Raw genomic sequence first — 17160 nt, 5'->3', positions numbered from 1 at the left:
TGCATCGTTTAGGAATTTCCAAATGAATGTTTTTAAACGAATTCAATTCGGCGATTTTCGTTAACGTCAAGAAAATTGGCTCAAATTGCGAGGCGAACGTAATATTGGGAGAAAATCATCATTTTTGATACAAAAAGAGTGTTTAAGGTTTGATTCTTCTTTCAATTTTGATGCTATGACTTAAACTGAAAGTAGTTGTTTGTCTCAATAAATTGCTGGTTCTATGAACCCAATCAATATCGCTTTGATTGCAATATAAATTGAAAAACCGGAAATATGTTAAAACAGCTATTCCTCCTGTTGAAAGGAAATTGTAATGCAATGCAAAAAAGGGCCATTGTTTGGCCGCTTAATTGCATTATTTGCAGTAACCGCAAACACAATGGTCGCAAAGTACATTCATTTGAATGTGGATGGCAATTCTTGTTTCACATTTCGTGTTTGATCCACACACACACACACATACTAATGTGTCACGAATCTATCACGTCGAAGGACGTTCGCTGTTTCGAATTCAATTCCGACTTTTTCTTTACCATCTTAACATCTTCATTCATGTTTTATTTGGAGTTGATAAGAAAAAAAAATTGAATGGTTCAAACGAAGCATTGAGTCTATAGACATCCTGATGAACTCGACACATTTTTAATCCGATTGACTACTCTTTCCATTTCTCCTTCTCTGTGTTTGACTGTCGCTGCCTTACTGTCTGATGCTGGGCTATTTGTTTAAACAAACAAACAATCGCATAATAATTACATTTAAATTTGCCACGTGTATCCTATCACCATGTTCATTGTTTGCCACTTTTTTCGGGCTGATGTGTCGCTGTCGAACAATGGCATACGCTTTTCATTCGACACACAATGGCCAGAAATAAATACAATAGACACAACAATACGTTCGAAATACGTGAGTTCCGAAGTTGTACATACATAGAGAAAAAAAGGCGAACCGAGCGCATAATTTCAATAAATTCCATTTTTTTTTGCACTCAATTTCCATTTCGAATTCGTGAACACAACAAAATAAAAACTGCAAACTGGTTGCAGTTCATTTGATTTATTGTGAACTTCATATTGCTGTGTGTTCCATTTTTTATCCAGAAAAAAAGTGGCCATTGTCTGCTCTTTTTTCGGGGCAAGTGTTAAGCCGTTTTATTCTTTGACGTGCTCTAAATAAATAATTATATGAAAAAAAAGAACATTCAACTTTTGACTCACAGAAATCCCCTGTTCAATCAGAAATTTGGTTGGAAGGTTTGACATTTCAGACTGAAATTGCGAAGAAATTTATACATTCAGTAAGCAATAGGATGGACCGATTTTAATTGCAATTCCGTATTAAATTGATATCAATTTCAGTATGAACGAAGGAAGTAAGCTATTTTGTGGAAGAGCAGTGACTGAAATGCCCACCATTGACAGTTGAAGATACATGATACACATAAAATGCGTTTTTGACACAAATGAACCATTTTCGAAATATTCTTCACCATTTTTCATAGCTCTTTGTAAACCTTTGACATTGTTTTTTAAATTCAGATTCTAAGCTTAAAGAAATTGACATTATAATGTTTACGAATTTCTCACCGATATTTGACCATTGATACAAGTCACATTTGGCAGCCTTTCTGATCATGAAAATAGTAAACAATACAGCGCCGCCTGGAGACTAAGTGTAATCTATCATACTTTCAACGTTCGAACTAACACAGACGCGTACTTGTTACAGCAAACTATGTGCATGATTCTCAATTTCTCGAACCAGTCTCCAGGTGCCGCTTCATTTTTCTCATTTGACGTCTCCTATCTGTTTGTACAGACGATCAGAGAGACTGACATTTGGTTCAAGTATATTGTGAGATCATTGCATACGCCAAGAGATCAACAAAAGTGGAACGTTTCTGGCAATGAAATAAGTCTGATCTTCTTCTTATTATTTTGAAATTCATTATATTTCATGAAAAGCAACGCTAATTTTCAATTTTTACAACTTTTAATAATTTTTAACCGTTGCAAATACTATTTCACATTTAAAAAAAACGAGAAGCTACATTGCATTCAAGGAAATACAAATGAATTTCACAATAAGACGAAGAGGAAGATCCAACATTTTTCATTCTCCGAAACGTTTACCATTTCAACAGACGTCATAATTCCCCTCTGGATTGTTTCAAATATAACGAAATGCTATACATATACTTCATTGTTTATGCGATAAGTCGAACACAGTGATGTATCAAATGAAATGTTTATCAATATATATTGTTGCGGTTGTACAATTGCAATCATTCTATCAGCGATGCAGTTCACAATGGCCCGGGTATTTGTTTGATCAAGCAATGACAATGTCAAGTTTGTTCTTGATATCGTTATCTATTGTAGTTAAATTACTCACAATCAAACTAACATATGATTCATATGATATGAACTGTAGTGATAATTCGTGTGCATATAGATTCGTACCGTTCAGTTCAGTTCAGTTCAGAACGATTCATTATCAACTTGACAGCGAACGCTAGACTACTTCGATTTATATTTTATGCTTTGAAATAAATACGGAAAAAACCACGATATGGTAATTCTTGCAAACTTCCCAGCAACGATCTGGGTTTCATTTTGCTAGTGCAATAGGTGTTAATCGAACCATTCTATTATATTTCACAGAAATTCTTCAATCTGCTGTTGTTCATTGCCTTTGTTTCGGCCACAAATGGCAGTCGAATATTGTTTGTGGCGCCGTTTACCGCAAAGAGTCATTGGTTGTATTTGCAGAGCTTTGTAAGAGCATTGCTCGAACGCGGCCATCATGTCACGTGCATCACAAGCAATCCACTTGGTGATCAAAACTATATTAACTACACAGAGGTCTTAATCGATCCACCACTAAACATGGAAACACTTCGTAAGATCAATAATGAGATTTTTTACACTTTCAGCGAAAACAAAATGGAAAAATTCACATTGGTTTTTTTCCTTCTACCTCCACTTAGTTTTTCTTTTTATTTTCATTATCATTTGCACACAGCTATAATCAGATTGTAGACAAATGTAGAGTGCCACTACAGAATGACAACGAAATTCATCAATTCATCGCGATATAACGTGAATCTCTATATACTATATATCTCAAGTGAATTGCTTACGCGCTACGCGCAAACGAAATCATACCTCGGCCAACTTCGATGTACCGAATATAGGTTTTCACGTTAAATATCGAATGCACTGTATATATGAATGTCCGAGAATGAAAACGCAACTTCTATTCACAACACATATAAGTGAAACAAAAATAAAAATTTTATTGAAATGAAACAACAAAATCATTTTTGTTGTTACACTTTGAAAAAATTCGATTTTGTTGTTTCATTTCAATAAATTTTTTATTTTTGTTTCACTTATATGTGTTGTGAATAGAAGTTGCGTTTTCATTCTCGGACATCCATATGATGCTTCGGCAACTCACGAATCACCAAAGCAAGTGAAATGCTAAATCCACGAGTGTGCCGACAAGTCCGCTGCTTCATTGAGTGTTGCTTCTTAAAAAAGTTTTAGTACAAAAACATGTTTTTTTTAATCAAATTCAGCCATATAGCAGAAATACATGGTTCCAAGTGTACTTTTAACACCAAATTTGAACTCAGCGCCTCAAATTACCTTAAGATTGACTATGCTGATGACAAAAATCGAATTATCTTAGAACTAACATTTTCTAGTAGTGTTCACGTATCGAACAGAATCACATTTTTCCACTTATTTTTCCACCAAAAGTGAATTTTTGTTCAAAGCAGCCATTTTCATGGTTTTTCAGGCCGCAGAATTCGAATCCACCCAAAAAGAAATGACAAAATTTTCAGTGGGAAAAATTGATATTTTTCTATAATAGTAGACAGATAATGGCCTTGATAGCTCTTATCAATTATCACTCTTATCTCCTAACTGATAAGAGATAAGTGATGACTGTCTGCGGCAAAATTGTAGGTTTCGGCGAGATCTAAAACTTTGCTGAAAAAATTCTGCTCCATTGCATATGGGGTACGAGTTATGGGAGAAAAACCGAAAAAACGCAAAAAAATCCGTATAAATGTATAGAAAAATCAGATGAAAAACCTCTAGACGAGGTTAAAATGGAGTGACGTTCCTGTGCGTGGATTTACCACTCAAAATGGCTGATATCATTTTGCGTGACGCCTTGACGCTGTATTATCTCTGGGTACGAAGTTCAAAAGAGTTTTTCGCATTCACTATTGTGAAAATTTATTTACAATAAGGAAAAATACTAGGGGAATTTAACTCTTACGAGTTCAGCATGTTTTCTGCCAGTTTGCTTGATTCGCGGAAGTTCGACGCGTTCGTTGTACGTACTAACGCGCACGGTCACAAGTTTACACAAGTTTGTTTATGATTTTGCGCGTTTTTCAAGTTGTTATTTGACAACTAAAACGCGTTTCAAACTAAAAATTGGTTGTTTACGTGTATAAAGATTTTTCACATCCTTTCCAAAAGTTCAAAGATTTATATAATTATAAAATGGACAAAGGAAATATTTTTAAAGAGCTGGAGAAAGTGTTGGAAAAGTTAATCCAGATATAATAAATGGAACGACTGATGTGTGCGCGTCGTCCAGCTTCAAGTTTGCACACGAACTCGCGCGCGTTCGCGCATGTTGTTTTAATACGGAACTTGTCAACTGAGTGGAATCATGCAAGTTCTCTGGTGAATGTAACAATTTCGTGCGCGTTTATATCATTTTTTTTACAAGTTTTCACGTAGTTAAATCCCTCTAGGAAAAATATCTTACGTCACGACTTTTGGACGGCGAAACGCTTGAAAGTTTGACTTGGAGACTAAATTCAAAAGTCGTGACGCAATATTTTTCCTTATTGTAAATAAATTTTCACAATAGTGAATGCGAAAAACACTTTTGAACTTCGTACTCAGAGATAATACAGCATCAAGGCGTCACTCAAAATGATATCAGTCATTTTGAGTGGTAAATCCACGCACAGGAGCGTCACTCCATTTCAACCTCGTCTAGAGGTTTTTCATCTGATATCACTACTTTTGTAAGGCAATTATTCTCGGAAAAAATACACTTTTGTCAGAAATATGTCTATTTTAAGGTCTTATCATTGGGAAATTGTAATTTTTTGGGTAAAACATTTGCATCCACATTTCACAAGTTTTGTAAATAGCAAATATCCACTTTCATTAAAAAAAAGTCCCATTTTCCCCTTATTGGACATTGTAAAATGTGATTAAATTTCAAAATATCCATTAAAAGAGTTTTGAAGTAATTTTAGACCCATTACTTCATTAAAACATATTAATTTCCAACCACCAAAGCTCTGGGAAATGCATTTTTCATGTATCTCACGAACAAAAGTTCAATTTCATACATTCAGATGCCAAAATGCCGATTTATGACCAAAATGACAACGAAATGGATATTCAAGTGTTCGTGGACTCCCATTATTTTCACGAAAAAATAGCAGTTTTCTAAGACCAAAACGACGTCAGATGTGTATTTCACGTGTTTTCCAAACAAAAATGTCATTTCCAGTGAAAATAGAGCAAGTTAAAAAATTCACTTCAATCCGACCTATTTTTCGACCATGAAATGCCCTCAAATCGCATTGTGACCACGATTAATCGATTGCTCGTCGAAAATTGAGCGGATATGGTCTTTCGTGAGCCTTTTTCAGCCAGTAGATGCGAATTTTTGGCAGCGATTTCATCGTAGAATGCGACTCTTCGTACAAATTCCGTTCATTGATGAATTGCCTATGCCCAGAACTTCGAAATACGAATTTTCCCGGATATATGGCATATGCCATTTTGTTGGTATGGTGGCCGGCTACAAACGCTCAGTTTTTGGTAAAACATTGTAGAGCTGATTTTTGAGAAATCGCGTTTGGTGTGAAATTTAAGGGGGTCGATTTTTCATAAAAATCGACTTTTTTCTTTTATATCACATAAACATTGGCATGTGTGTATGGAACTTTTTGAAGGTCTTCTCAAATGATAACGAGCTGACTTTGCCCGATGGGTGTCTGAGTGGATCTAGTGCGCGAAATAAATGCTTGAAAAAATCGTATACATGCAGGCTAGTGAAGCCATAGCCAGCTCTCCTGTAATGCAAATGTCAATCTGAGGACGGATTTCAACGTGCCCCGACACTAGCTACAACTAAGGCATATGCGCATCGGAAACCGGAGAAGGTACGGACGGACGAACGGACGAACGGACGAACGGACGAACGGACGAACGGACGCACAAATCAATACTCATAAAAAATCAAGATCAAACTGCCAATGCCCATAACTTTTTCGTTTTTGAACCAATCGGGCACTTAGACCGGCGTTGGAAAGGTGGCGAGGAGGAGCTTCTCTTGGACACCTCAGACCTGCCCCTGGGTACCCCCTTCGTAAGATATGGGTATAGATTTGAAAATTTATCGAAATTTTCCAACCGCTATATTTTTGCCTAGACCACACTTTAGGCATGGGGGATATGGTGTTTCCGACTATTTGGGCCAAGACCTTTCCAACGGTACCTAACATGCCGGGGCCCAAAAAGTGCCCTGAGAAAATAGCATACTAGTACTTACTGTATATATACTCGTGACGCAAAAACTGGCATTTTTGATATTTGGCTTGAAATGCACAGTCTATGGAGCGTCACTTGTCGGACTGTCGTCCTGCGTGATATCAATTTTTCCCACTGAAAATGTTGTCATTTCTTTTTGGGTGGATTCGAATTGTGCGTTCTAAAAAACCATAAAAATGGCTGCTTTGAACAAAAATTCACTTTTGGTGGAAAAATACGTGGAAAAATGTGATTTTTTTCGATACGTAAACACCACTAGAAAATTTTAGTTCTGAGATTATTCGATTTTTGTCATCAGCATAGTCAATCTTAAGGTAATTTGAGGCGCTGAGTTCAAATTTGGTGTTAAAAATACACTTGGAACCATGCATTTTTGCTATATGGCTGAATTTGTTTAAAAAAAACATGTTTTCCCTTATGAAAAATTTGTGACTGACTAGCCAGCCGCCTAATTTCGCACTTTTTGCCTGACTATCGTTGACTAAAAGTGATTATCTCGAACAAAATATTCGACTGTACTTAGTCAACTACAGTTATAGTCATCTAGTAGCCAAAAAGTCCGAAATTAGACGGCTGGCTGAAAGAATAACTAAAAGTGATTGTTTCTATACAACTTCATATTCAATCAACTTAGCCAGTTTTAGTTATTTGAAGCTACATACGAATGAGTGACTGCTAGTCACTTTATTTGCACACGGGTTTGTACTAAAACTTCTTTAAAAAGCAACATTAGCTCATTTTTGACAACGGATTCGTGTTTAGCGTCCCAAAAAAAACCAAAAATGATATGTCACCAGATTCGATTTGAATAACCAATTGGTTTTCTATCAATATATATATGTTGAAAAATAGGTCAAAAACATCCATTTTAAGTACGGCTCTATCGACCACTAGATTTTAAAAATTTTTTGATCTGAAAATGGGAATCAGCTAGTTTTGAGCCCAATTTAATTTTAAGCTTATACCTTACGATGATAAATCAATTTGGACCACCCTAACATACGATCAATACGAGATTATATCCATGTGACCATATGCTCAAAGAAAATCGAAGTCAATCGAAAAACACTTTTTCTCATCAAATTTGATTTGATTAATCAAATCAATAGCGACAATTTTTCTCAACAAAAAAATAATATTTCGATTTTCAAGTAAAAAAATGTTTTCTCCCATTTAAATTTCCAGGAACACAAGCGGATTTATTCCGAACGTCAGTAGATTTTTCAATAGCAAAAACGTGGAAAATCCCTCACTTTGGCACGACATCCGCCGAATATTCGTTGTCCAGTAGAAATGTGCAGCGATTTTTGCATGAAAAACATTTGCATTTTGATTTAGTGATAAATGAAGAATTTTTCCACGACGTCTATCTGATGTTTGGATACAAATACAAGGCTCCGACCGTAACAATCGGTAATTTATGATATCATATTGATTGAGATTACAAACACTCAAACTATTTGTTGTCATTGCAAACTATTGTTATCTTTATTAAGCCAATAATTAGTTAATATTTGTGTACAATTCCAGCTACCCTTGGCTGTGCAGACTTTGTTGATCGACAAATGGGTTTTTTAACGCCATGGTCACACGTACCCAATACACTGGTCACTTATAATGATGATATGTCATTTACGGAACGATGGTACAATTCAATGCTTTCGATATGTGACTGGATAGTACGACGATTCATTTATTTTCCACGACAAAATGAACTCGCACGAAAATTCTTCGGTCATCTCGGGGAAATTCCAACGGTTGAGGAGCTAACGCTAAATATTTCACTGGCTTTAATCAATACACATCACAGTGTACAAGCACCAAGACCATCAATGCCATCCATTGTTTATGTTGGTGGCGCGCACATTAAACCACCAAAACCATTACCAGCCGATTTACAACGATTCATCGACGAAGCACAGTATGGAGTCATCTACTTTAGCCTGGGAACCGTTTTAAAAACATCACAAATGCCTGCCGATAAATTACAGATTGTTTTAGGTAGGTCGAAAGAGATTTTAAATTTTAAAAACATTTGCACTGGATTTTAGTCAACTTGAAATTGAACTCTGATTTTTTTAGATTCTTTGAAAATGTTAAAGCAAAGAGTGATTTGGAAATATGAAGAAGACAAAGTGTTTATGGATCGACTCCCGTCCAATGTAATGATTCGCAAATGGTGCCCGCAAAGCGACATTCTAGCGCATAAAAATGTTCGTCTATTCATTTCACATGCGGGAATGTTTGGCACTTTTGAGGTACCATTAATTACCTATATAATTACACTCTTTGCAGAATTTTTTTTTAGGAAATCTCCATTCCGCTTTCTTTTCAAATTCATTTAAATTAATTCTTTTTTCATCTCGATTTCAAGGCAATTGCTCGTGGTGTACCGATTTTGATGATACCTTTTTTTGGTGATCAACATAGAAATGCAGTCCGTGCTGTTCGGGCTGGTTATGCGAAAATATTGGATTTTAACAACGTTTCCATCGATTTGTTCGTGAATGCGGTTAATGAAATGATGTCCAACGCTTCGTATGCGAATAAAATGAATGAAATTTCAAGTATCTACAGTGATAATGTGGTGCATCCCATGGACACAGCTATGTTTTGGATAGAATACATCATTCGTCATTCGGGTGCCAAACATCTGAAATCACATGCGGTCAAGATGTCATGGTTCTCCTACCTACTGCTCGATGTTCTTCTCGTGAATTTACTCATTTTTGCAACGTTTATATTCTTGCTATATTTAGCACTCCAGAAATGCCGACGAAAGCCGAAAAGCACTTTAAGAGATAAGAAAACGGAATAAAGAGTGAATTTTATTTGAAACAATTTTATTTCAGAGCTGTTTTACGTTGGAATAGCCATTAAAACAGTAATTTTATTGATAATCATCCAAAAATAACAACCAAAATGGACATTCACGCTATCTTAATAACACATCGGTCACACATTAGAAATGGTATGGATTTTGTGATAGAATACACAATTCTGTGTCATTCTACGGACTTATTGACCGATGTGTTACAATTGTACTCAATTTTAAACTTTAGCCGGTTAGCTTTGATGCTCCATGATGGATGATAATTTTTCAATGTGGAAGCATTGATTGAATTGAAACAGAGTGATATGACACTGCTACCCTATGCAAATTGAAGAATATTACTTACCTACCTATTTCAGCAACAACAAAATTGTAAAAAAAAAAACCAAAAAAACCATAATTCCATACCATCGAAAGGAAATTGAGCAAAATACCCACAGCCTGTATATCAATTTAGGTAACAATTTTATTTAAGAATCAGCGTTTACAGTAAATTTCTATAAAAATTCACTCGATAAAAGAATAAGAAATAGAATTTGGTTCTTGCATTCGATTAAAATGTTAACAGCTGTTCGGTTCAACGGTGATTTGATGTAGTTCAACGATCCCCTCAGAGTTTAGTAGTATCTTGAAAAGGAGAAGAAAAAAAAACAATTAAAATTTTACTGAAATAAGAAACAATATAAAAATACTTTTTTAAAAACTCACCAAACATTCTTCATTTTGGTCGGCTGTGGTTGCCGTTACTTCAGTGAATTTCACCTGTTTTGCTGGCACATTAACAATTTCATTGGTCACTAAATCGTAGATGCGCAATCGATTCTTGCGAAGTGTGATCAATTTCCTGGATTTTATTAATTGCACCAGGTATTGGCGTGACAGTGTCGAGAATGCATCCATTGAATTGTTAAGAATCGTTTGGCCGCTCATCAGTTGTGTGCTTCGAATGGACCGTTGACACAATTTTATGGGTACCGTTTCCAATGGCGCTTTATATTCCATATTTTCCAGGTGGTGCATTGCTTGCATCTCATCATAAATTTTTCGTTCACTCTGCACAAGACTTTGAATGGTGCATGATTTACCGAAACTAGGTCCAGTGTTGTTGGCAAAAAATCCAGTGCCGGCTTGAAGTGGAGCAGCCAATGCAACTTGAACAGGACCATTCGATGGTGACGCCATCGAATAATCGAATGTTTCTATCGGAAAGCTTACGTTCGAAGCTTTTCCATTGCCAGTGGGTGGTGTTAGGGATGAAATTGACGACGAACTCTCTTCGATGTCACTGTTTGCCTGCGAATCGTCTATTTGTTCAATATTTTGATCACAGCACAACGACTTAACCGCACCATTGTTCAACGCTATGATAACAATGTCATCATCGAACCCCGTTAGCGCCACCATACTCTCAACGCGTACACTTCGATTTGAATCGATTTGAATTCGACGAAACGATTCGTTTTTGAACGATTTTCGACCAAAAAGTAGGAAATTCTCATTGGTTGATATTAAAATGCCTTCACTCGTCAATTCAATGGCAGTGCACCGGAAATTGGTTAGGATTTTCTCTTCGATCGCATTCATTTCGTGCAGTTCCTGCAGTGCTGAGTCACTGAACAGTTCACTTTCGAAGTATGACCGCGTTTTGTCGAACGATTTTGACGTCGGTCGTGACATTTTCAATTGAACCATTTGCCGAACCGATGAACGCAAATCGATTGCTTTGTTTTGAATCAATTTCACTTTGCTCCATATCGACTGATGATCGATCCGTTTATTTGATAAATCCGTATATACACCCGTCGCATTACTCAATACCGTCCACAAAATTAACAAACCACACTCGTGCAAGGAACACATCTGAAAAATGAGACGTTGGAATTTGTCATCGTTATTTTACTCTATTTTGAACGTTTCATTTTGTTTTTTTTTCTTCTTCAGAATTTTTTTTTTCTGAATGAAATGAAGTAAAATCAATATCGAATCAAACAAAACTCAATCATGTGATTCGACAAGTACACGGCGATGGAAATTAAATAAGATCATCAAGTTTATTCGCACCTGTTTCGGATCGTATCCGTTGAGAAGTTCGGTGTCAGCAGCAATTGGCAATCCCCGTATCGATATGCATCGCCCAAAATCGGTGATTTTTTTATTATCAAAGGTTGGCGTTGTTATTTGCGATGGGACCAATCGTTTGATCTCGCCATCTATATTTGGATGCCAATATTTTGATTCGGAGTAATCCCACACCGCAATCGATCTGGAACGAAAGAAATGTTTTAGTTGGGAAAGTCGGCTTTGATGGAAAGAAAATATATGGAGAAATCATCAATCAATCGATTAAATAAAGCTAAAATGAACCCGTGAGCATAAAAACGACTTAAAAAAAATCGCCGATCAAAACGTAATATAGATTTGTCGGCGTAACATACCAGTGTACAATTTGTTCCGAATTGAACGAGTAACAAATAGGTGTTTCGCTTTGTTCGGCGACGTTTTTATAAGTCGTTTTTATGCTCACGAGTTTAAATGTGCTTCTCCCAAAAATCGGTAAAACTCTCACCCGTCATCGAGACCGGCGAAAACGATGTCCTTAATTTTCGGATGAATCTCGAGACACAACACTTTTGACCACACTGAAAGCAAGCAAACGGGTGAATGTAATGAAACCAAATTCCACATGGCGATCACATTCAATTCACTGTCACTATCACGATGCAGTGTGAATAAAAATCCCGGTAAAGCATCCGTTGCAAACGTTCGATGAATCCGCTTATTTACGCGATTGATATTTGGATTGAGTGTAAGAAAACCGTTGCTAATGGGAAGTACCGCTTCATTTAATTTTCCTGCCCTTTTTTGTGCATGCACATTTAAAATGCGTGACAATGTCATTTCACTCTCCAACAAAAACCGATTCAAATTTTCATAATCAATGTTGCGAATGGGTTTACCCGCTTTTTCATCTTTCGCGTCATCGGTGGCAATCGTTTTCACTGTCATATTTCGAATGAGTTTCAAACTGTGTTCACACGTTCTATCCAGATTTTCCGTAGATTTGTCAATGTTTTGTTCTGCAACTGAGCCACAACCAATTTTATAGTCATCGAAATCGAACCGACCGATGTGTTCCGTATAAAATGAAATCGGATACTGTGACCAAGTGGTTTGTATTGCGATCGCATCACTTTGGCATTCTTGATCGATTCGATCATTATGCGTTTGCACGGCCACCTGTGCCGTATTACTGTTGCCATAAATTTTCATAAACACTTCATACGGAATGGGTTTCGAGTCGAATAACACATAATTCATAATGTCTAATGTAATTTTGCTTAACAATTCTTCGCCACGTTTTGCTAATCGTGATTTATTCTTATTGATTTTGCCACTGTTCACTTTGTTTGCGGTCTCCAGACTGTTGACGCCTTCAGTTTCAATGTCCGAAATATTATCGAAAGTTTTGTTATTGTGATCCAGCGAGTTCATTTGGCCGTTTTGCGTTGGTATCAATGCATTTACTGTGTTGGAATAATTTTCAATGCCTGAATCAATTTGCATTTCGATCTGTTTCTCGCGGCGATTTATAGCAGCGGTAGGTTCGTTGCGATCACGCGCTCGACCCGATAATACCTTCAGTTCAAATGATCCCGAATCAAATTCACTATTTTCAATTGAATGGCCCGTTTCGAAGGGATGCCTCGACGCTGTGCTTACCACATTGTCATCGGTATCACTTTCACCACTTGAGATGGTGGTTTCCTCTTGAGACTCTTCGTCGTCGTCGTCGCTTTCATCAGTGTCATCTTCGTCGGGAATTTCACTTTCGAAATCCGATTCGTACGATTCAAAATCATCTTCATAATCCTCTGACTCATTATCGCTAGCATCGAGTCCATTGTCTGCAACTGGCTCCACGGATCGAATCGACTCATGCATTTTAACGGAGGATTTATTCGCATTCTTTGCACCATCCAAAATGACTTCAAATGAAACCGGCGGCTTGATTTCAACTGGACTACTTTCATTCACTAGCGATTGCGGTTCACTTCCATTTGATATCGACACTGAATTTGAGTTTGGATTTGGCTTCAGCAAAACAATTTCACTTTCTTCTAAAGTGCGTGTTCGTGTTCGACCTCTTTTCGGCAACGATTCAGACTGTTCTGGTTGTTGTCCATTCTGTGCTTCGGTCTGCTGCTTCGGTTGCTCTATTTGTTGTTGCTGCTGCTGCTGCTGCCTAATTCGCTCTTTCTCTTCCAATTTCTGCTGCTTTTCCCTACGCTCCCTCTGTTGCTTCTCTTCCAATTCTTTCTGCTGAATTTGTTGCTCCTTGTGCTTTTGTCGTTGTATTTGTTCATATTCCATTATCGTTTGTTCTGTGCGCTGCTGCTCAGATTCTGTTTCAACGGCCCCAATTTCACGTCGGACTGGAGGCGGTGATGAGACTGTCACATTGTGCACTTGATTCATTACATTCTTTGATGAAATGCTTGTTGAAGCATTCGCTTTGGCACCAATTGCATGTGACGCCTTCAATGGCACCGATTGACGTTTCGACACACTTTTCACCACCGACGATGACTCACCGGTTTTCACTTTTGATCGAGTTGCATCTTTTGGTTTTGAACTGACTTTATCTTTAGGACGTTTTTCTTCAGATTTTTCAGTCGATGACGACCGTTTCTCAATCGACATTGACCGTTTGTCGGTCGACGACGATCGTTTCTTATCGGATTTATCAACCGATGACACTTTTTGCACTGATTTACCATTTTGTACAGCCATCGACTTGGATTCCGTTCTTGATTTTGGTTTTGATTCAGTTTTTATTTTCGTTTCGGATCTAGTTTTCGTTTCGGTTCGTACTTTCGACTCTGTTTTTGTTTTTTTCTCCGGCCCCTTTTCACTTTTTCCATTTAAAGTGGATTTTGTTGACGGTTTTTTCTCGCTTTTCTTCTCATCGACTCCAATTTCTTTACCAATTTTTCGCTTTTCCTCTTTTAAACCACCATTAGCCGTAAGTTTTGTTGTGCTTTTCAATTCATCCTTGTGCACCTCTTTCAATACGGAATTTTGCTATAACGAAAAAATGGACATTTTTTAATGGTAAAAGAATATTCTTCAAAAACATGAATAATCAATCAGAGTTAAGAGTACGAAATAAAAGTTGGACACGGTGTGCGACAAAATTTCGACAACGAAAGACCAATTGAAATCGATTTGATTAACCTTGGGACAGTTTCATTTAATTGGCCACAATGATACGAAATCGATATAATTCGAAATGGGCACACACACACACACTGTTTGTTTTCAATGAATGAATGCGATTTATTAGTCAAGTAATCTGTTAATAATTTCACCGTTTTTTCTTTCAATTTCAATTACGTTTTACTTGATCGCAAATCGTACATCTTTTTTTTCATCGATGGTAAATCATTGGCCGATCAATTTTGCCGATCCATATATTGTGAAATATTCAGTAGCCATGAATCATTTCCACTCACCTTTGTTACCTTCGACATGGTTTTCACTGGTTCATTTACAACAATCGCATTTTACACCGTTAATTTGGATTAAATAGTATTTCATAGATTGAAAACTGCCATTTCTTTCGGCGATTTTCAATTTGGCGACCTAAAATTCGTCGGGCTTTTCGATAGACACTTGTTTTGAAATACACAAATAACAACGTAACTAGAACAACAATACTCGTACAGTTCACATGCACACTGAAAGTGGATCGATTTTTGTTTTGACGTCGAACTATTGTTAGGGTTACCGTAGTAAATATTCACAAACACATACGCGGCCGCATACAACGAATGGCATAGCACTTGTTATCGTCGTTACGATTTTTCTGTTTTATTACGCTTCGAATGCTAAGCGGACTCACGGGAAAAATACCGACAACCAAACAAGAGTGGAAAAACATTCGGTGGCCAGTGGATTCAAATACACGAATGGCATACGCTCAAAACAATAACCGTTCCACTACAATCACACTTGTTTTTGCCGCACATACATATGTCAACTGAAACTAAATAATTATCCATTTGAATGCAACGCAAACACGCGACCGCATCGAATTATCCACATATCCAGCCAACCGCCTACAACATGTTACACAGCATTTTCCATACAAACAACAATTTCTATAGAAGTATATTTCTAGTATACTTGATTTACGAATGTTTTTCTTTTCATATTGTTTGTTTTTTAGGCATTTATTCACATGATTTTTTTTCTTCCTAATTTGAACATTTTAAAGGGGATGTACTTCTTCTAGATACACACTTGAATCATCAATTTTACACACTTCTACGAAAGAAACATAAAAAGCTAAATCAAAACATGCTTAATTTGCGTAGGCGAATCCATGTTCTATGCGATGACAAGTACTGTTCATCACTATGTCAGAAACGGAAATTTTCAACAGTTGATTCATGCATGTGCCACAACTTGAGAATTCAATTCCAGATATTTTGTTTTTTATTGAGCAATTTCACCTATTTGTTTCCTCCTAAGAGAAGGACGTTCTGACAATTTCGCACCAGGGCGCAGAAGGCGCACGGCTCTGAATACCCGTTTACGTCATCAATTATTATTTATACTATTGTTATTTTCAGAGACAAAGTCACAATTGCCTTAACTTTTACCTACTCTCTTCCTTATTTGACAATCATTCTCTCTTCCTGAAAACTAAAGCACTGAAAAGAATCAATCCTGTAAAAACCTCAGAAGAGGAACAGACTTAACTTTAAAGCGAAATAATAAGACGGTTTGATTTCGAGTTTAAAACCATTTTCTTTTTATTTTAAGCATTTCGTTAAATGCTTTTCAAAGTGAAAAACCGCTATGGCATAATTCATGTGAGTCGCATGCTCATGCTCTCGATGATTCGAATGAGGCACATTTACGAATACATTCACCGAACAAGCTGGTGGCTTGCGCTTAAAGAATAAACATTTACATTTCGGGTGTTCCATCAAACCAGCTTTAAAATCGAAGTTTGAAGGTAACAGGTTTTTGTTTAGTGATTGGAAAATTAATTTTTTTTTAGAAATTTAAATAAACGCGCACAATTTTATTTTCATTTCTATCACTCGAGCGTATTGGGACTGAAGTTCGAATACAATTAATCAAGACTTTTATTAATTTGAAAAAATTGCTGATATGTTCATATTTGCATCGCCTAGAAATTATGCTGAATGGTACATTTCATTGATAAGAGTCATTCGTATGATGGTTAGTAGCTTAGTTTTGATTTTTCAAATGATACGCGTGATGACAAAATACGTTGTATTGTCACATACAATATTTTTGAACGAAGCATTTTTGTCATGAAGTCTTGTGTATTTTATCGTCACACATCGCACTGGAAAGTTTGCGAAATTTGACATATTGAACTCAGAACTCGTTGCATTACATTTTGACTACAGTTTGAAACAAACAAATCTAGGCATTTCCAATTAGAAATCTTATTAATATCAATTAAACAAAACCAGAATATTTTATTACTCGAAAGCCTTGATAATATATTGAGTTGAATGACAGCTAGCTCATTGGACAATAGGGTGACCAAAACATTTAAATAATTAAAATGAGCTTCTGTACATTCGCATGGCATGATATTCAAATCTTATCAAATAGCATATAGTTAGTGAGTAGTGTGGCTATGTATGTTCTGGCCCATGTCAATCAAAATGA

At 36.6% G+C, this 17160-nt stretch overlaps 2 protein-coding genes across 2 annotated transcripts; one reads left to right on the top strand and one right to left on the bottom strand.

Moving 5' to 3' along the window:
• The first annotated feature begins 2483 nt into the window (after positions 1 to 2483).
• On the top strand, positions 2484 to 9452 carry LOC129574898 (UDP-glucosyltransferase 2-like). Its single transcript, XM_055457524.1, has 6 exons — positions 2484 to 2580; positions 2670 to 2907; positions 7797 to 8024; positions 8142 to 8612; positions 8694 to 8869; positions 8986 to 9452. The coding sequence occupies exons 1-6, from the start codon at positions 2578 to 2580 to the stop codon at positions 9427 to 9429; spliced, it is 1560 nt and encodes a 519-aa protein (XP_055313499.1). The 5' UTR covers positions 2484 to 2577; the 3' UTR covers positions 9430 to 9452.
• A 433-nt stretch (positions 9453 to 9885) lies between these two features.
• Positions 9886 to 15184, bottom strand: LOC129574888 (uncharacterized). The gene is made up of 5 exons (XM_055457488.1): positions 14958 to 15184; positions 12011 to 14526; positions 11506 to 11707; positions 10153 to 11304; positions 9886 to 10071 (listed from the first exon to the last, which is right to left on the bottom strand). The coding sequence occupies exons 1-5, from the start codon at positions 14973 to 14975 to the stop codon at positions 10006 to 10008; spliced, it is 3954 nt and encodes a 1317-aa protein (XP_055313463.1). The 5' UTR covers positions 14976 to 15184; the 3' UTR covers positions 9886 to 10005.
• Between the last annotated feature and the right edge of the window lie 1976 nt (positions 15185 to 17160).

The sequence above is a fragment of the Sitodiplosis mosellana genome, unplaced genomic scaffold, assembly GCF_009176505.1.
Source record: "Sitodiplosis mosellana isolate CC-2019 unplaced genomic scaffold, AAFC_SMos_1.0 Smas_scaffold_6165, whole genome shotgun sequence".
Taxonomy (NCBI): domain Eukaryota; kingdom Metazoa; phylum Arthropoda; class Insecta; order Diptera; family Cecidomyiidae; genus Sitodiplosis; species Sitodiplosis mosellana.
Note: the sequence above shows the minus strand (reverse complement) of the source record. Positions and strands in the feature narration are given on the sequence as shown.

What these genes read in the sequence shown, in the direction of transcription:
- LOC129574888 (XM_055457488.1), bottom strand. An exon ending in TTCGCCGGTCTCGATGACGG is followed by an intron (nt 11,708 to 12,010) that starts GTGAGAGTTTTA and finishes CTTTCGTTCCAG; the next exon opens with ATCGATTGCGGTGTGGGATT. An exon ending in ACGGATACGATCCGAAACAG is followed by an intron (nt 11,305 to 11,505) that starts GTGCGAATAAAC and finishes CTCATTTTTCAG; the next exon opens with ATGTGTTCCTTGCACGAGTG.
- LOC129574898 (XM_055457524.1), top strand. An exon ending in ACTAAACATGGAAACACTTC is followed by an intron (nt 2,908 to 7,796) that starts GTAAGATCAATA and finishes TTAAATTTCCAG; the next exon opens with GAACACAAGCGGATTTATTC. An exon ending in TAAATTACAGATTGTTTTAG is followed by an intron (nt 8,613 to 8,693) that starts GTAGGTCGAAAG and finishes TGATTTTTTTAG; the next exon opens with ATTCTTTGAAAATGTTAAAG.